The following is a 3,622-nucleotide window of genomic DNA, read 5'->3' as shown; positions in this document are numbered from 1 at the left end:
ACTATCATAAGATTAATGATGGTAGTAATGACTAATAACAACGATCATCATAATAAAATGAATCATAGCGTGGTATAGTACAGTGGTAATAGTATTGAAGATAATGCATTTCTGATATCATTATTATTATACGTCAATATATAATAAGGCATCACCACTAATTTGAAAAAAAAAATGTTTAAAGACCGTACTGTATCATATACTATGGACGCCTTGAAAGCATGTCTAGAGTTCGCAATGATAATTATTCGGTGAATATCACAATTTCCTTTTGGAACAGTTACTGTATTTGTGCTGAATTGTAAAGACATCGACAATGCCTTGATGTTTTTTTTATTTTTTATTTTTATTTTTTGTTTAGTTTTTGTTATTTGCTTTAAATTTGAATCTCTATGAATATGTTATCATTATGAAGTAAAGAACTGATGGTTAATAACAGAGGGTATTTGTTGTAAATCTTGAAACTATTTTTGTCATATTTAAACAGTATCTTGTATGGAATTGTATAAGTTGCTTATTAGCTTCTGGAGAAGACTTCATATGAAAGCAGAAAAAGGAACTTTTGAAATGAAAGAGTACTCATTGTGTATTTTTTTTTTTTTTTTTTTTTTTACTGCGGTTTTGACATATGTTTAGCTCCCATAAAACAAGTGAACATTTTATAATATATAACAATGTAAGTTATAGCCTTCTTCCCAAACACATTATTATAATTGTAAATACATGGTGCCATCACCTGCAGAAATATCAACACAGTTATTTTGATAAAACACTGGAAACGTACCAAATTAATTCACAACAGGTAAGTGGTCACCCTCTGCAAGAAAGCCCGTATCAGCTCCGGCTTTGTAGAGGACAACTCTTTGTATGCCATCGTCACCTTGGAAGCTGTATCTCCCTCTAATATTCAAATGTTGATCGGCATTTTCTTCACGCGTACTAGAATCAGTTTCGTAGCCAAATTTGTAACCTCCCTCAATAGTAGGAAAACTTCGTGTGCCTGCTTCAGAGATTGGTAGATGATCTCCCTTTGCAACAAAGCCTATGCCAGCGCCAGCTTTGTACTGAACAATTCTTTGTTGTCCATCATTTGCACGAAAGCTGAACCTCCCCTTGACATTTAGATCAGGATCTGCACTCTCTTCTCGGGCACTGGTATCGGTTTCGTAATTAAAGTTATAAGATCCATCTGGCATTACAAAGCTTCTGACCTGTGTAGAAGATGAATGACTAGAGGATGGTGATGGTACAGAAGGGCCACTTCTTGTCTGAGGAACTCCCTGTGACCCTGATGGTACGTCTGGGGAAATAGGCAAATGTTCACCTTGTGCGACAAAGCCTGAATCTGCTCCTGCTCTGTATTGGACGGTTCTCTGACGTCCATCAGTACCACGGAAGCTGAATCTTCCCCTAACATTGAGGTTTGGATCAGCAGTCTCTTCTCGAGCACTAGAGTCAGTCTCATAATTGAAGCTGTAACTTCCATCAGGTGATGAAGAGCTTTTCACTTGTGCAGGAGATGATGGAGCTGAAGATGATGGTGCAGCTGGGCCACTTCTTGTCTGAGGAACTGCCGCCGATCCTGAGGGTACATCTGGTGATACAGGTAAATGATCCCCTTGTGCGACAAAGCCTGAATCTGCTCCTGCTCTGTATTGGACGGTTCTCTGACGTCCATCAGTACCACGGAAGCTGAATCTTCCCCTAACGTTGAGGTTTGGATCAGCTGTCTCTTCTCGAGCACTAGAGTCAGTCTCATAATTGAAGCTGTAACTTCCATCAGGTGATGAAGAGCTTTTCACTTGTGCAGGAGATGATGGAGCTGAATATGATGGTGCAGCTGGGCCACTTCTTGTCTGAGGAACTGCCGCCGATCCTGAGGGTACATCTGGTGATACAGGTAAATGATCCCCTTGTGCGACAAAGCCTGAATCTGCTCCTGCTCTGTATTGGACGGTTCTCTGACGTCCATCAGTACCACGGAAGCTGAATCTTCCCCTAACGTTGAGGTTTGGATCAGCAGTCTCTTCTCGAGCACTAGAGTCAGTCTCATAATTGAAGCTGTAACTTCCATCAGGTGATGAAGAGCTTTTCACTTGTGCAGGAGATGATGGAGCTGAAGATGATGGTGCAGCTGGGCCACTTCTTGTCTGAGGAACTGCCGCCGATCCTGAGGGTACATCTGGTGATACAGGTAAATGATCCCCTTGTGCGACAAAGCCTGAATCTGCTCCTGCTCTGTATTGGACGGTTCTCTGACGTCCATCAGTACCACGGAAGCTGAATCTTCCCCTAACGTTGAGGTTTGGATCAGCTGTCTCTTCTCGAGCACTAGAGTCAGTCTCATAATTGAAGCTGTAACTTCCATCAGGTGATGAAGAGCTTTTCACTTGTGCAGGAGATGATGGAGCTGAAGATGATGGTGCAGCTGGGCCACTTCTTGTCTGAGGAACTGCCGCCGATCCTGAGGGTACATCTGGTGATACAGGTAAATGATCCCCTTGTGCGACAAAGCCTGAATCTGCTCCTGCTCTGTATTGGACGGTTCTCTGACGTCCATCAGTACCACGGAAGCTGAATCTTCCCCTAACGTTGAGGTTTGGATCAGCTGTCTCTTCTCGAGCACTAGAGTCAGTCTCATAATTGAAGCTGTAACTTCCATCAGGTGATGAAGAGCTTTTCACTTGTGCAGGAGATGATGGAGCTGAAGATGATGGTGCAGCTGGGCCACTTCTTGTCTGAGGAACTGCCGCCGATCCTGAGGGTACATCTGGTGATACAGGTAAATGATCCCCTTGTGCGACAAAGCCTGAATCTGCTCCTGCTCTGTATTGGACGGTTCTCTGACGTCCATCAGTACCACGGAAGCTGAATCTTCCCCTAACGTTGAGGTTTGGATCAGCTGTCTCTTCTCGAGCACTAGAGTCAGTCTCATAATTGAAGCTGTAACTTCCATCAGGTGATGAAGAGCTTTTCACTTGTGCAGGAGATGATGGAGCTGAAGATGATGGTGCAGCTGGGCCACTTCTTGTCTGAGGAACTGCCGCCGATCCTGAGGGTACATCTGGTGATACAGGTAAATGATCCCCTTGTGCGACAAAGCCTGAATCTGCTCCTGCTCTATATTGGACGGTTCTCTGACGTCCATCAGTACCACGGAAGCTGAATCTTCCCCTAACGTTGAGGTTTGGATCAGCAGTCTCTTCTCGAGCACTAGAGTCAGTCTCATAATTGAAGCTGTAACTTCCATCAGGTGATGAAGAGCTTTTCACTTGTGCAGGAGATGATGGAGCTGAAGATGATGGTGCAGCTGGGCCACTTCTTGTCTGAGGAACTGCTGCCGATCCTGAGGGTACATCTGGTGATACAGGTAAATGATCCCCTTGTGCGACAAAGCCTGAATCTGCTCCTGCTCTGTATTGGACGGTTCTCTGACGTCCATCAGTACCACGGAAGCTGAATCTTCCCCTAACGTTGAGGTTTGGATCAGCTGTCTCTTCTCGAGCACTAGAGTCAGTCTCATAATTGAAGCTGTAACTTCCATCAGGTGATGAAGAGCTTTTCACTTGTGCAGGAGATGATGGAGCTGAAGATGATGGTGCAGCTGGGCCACTTCTTGTCT

At 44.0% G+C, this 3,622-nt stretch overlaps 1 protein-coding gene across 1 annotated transcript in view; it reads right to left on the bottom strand.

The window, feature by feature from the left end:
• Positions 1-327: 327 nt before the first annotated feature.
• Positions 328-3,622, bottom strand: part of LOC122259409 (uncharacterized) — a 10,474-nt gene continuing 7,179 nt past the window's right edge. Inside the window, exon 2 of the mRNA XM_086555664.1 lies at positions 328-3,622. This exon is cut by the window's right edge and continues 1,141 nt beyond it. Within this exon, the coding sequence (XP_086411790.1) occupies positions 789-3,622 (2,834 nt within the window). The 3' untranslated portion in view covers positions 328-788.

Source organism: Penaeus japonicus, unplaced genomic scaffold, assembly GCF_977035675.1.
Source record: "Penaeus japonicus unplaced genomic scaffold, GWHDUDI00000001_assembly GWHDUDI00000031, whole genome shotgun sequence".
NCBI classification, from domain to species: domain Eukaryota; kingdom Metazoa; phylum Arthropoda; class Malacostraca; order Decapoda; family Penaeidae; genus Penaeus; species Penaeus japonicus.
The sequence above is the reverse complement of the archived record's forward strand: the minus strand, read 5'-3'. Positions and strand labels throughout refer to the sequence as shown.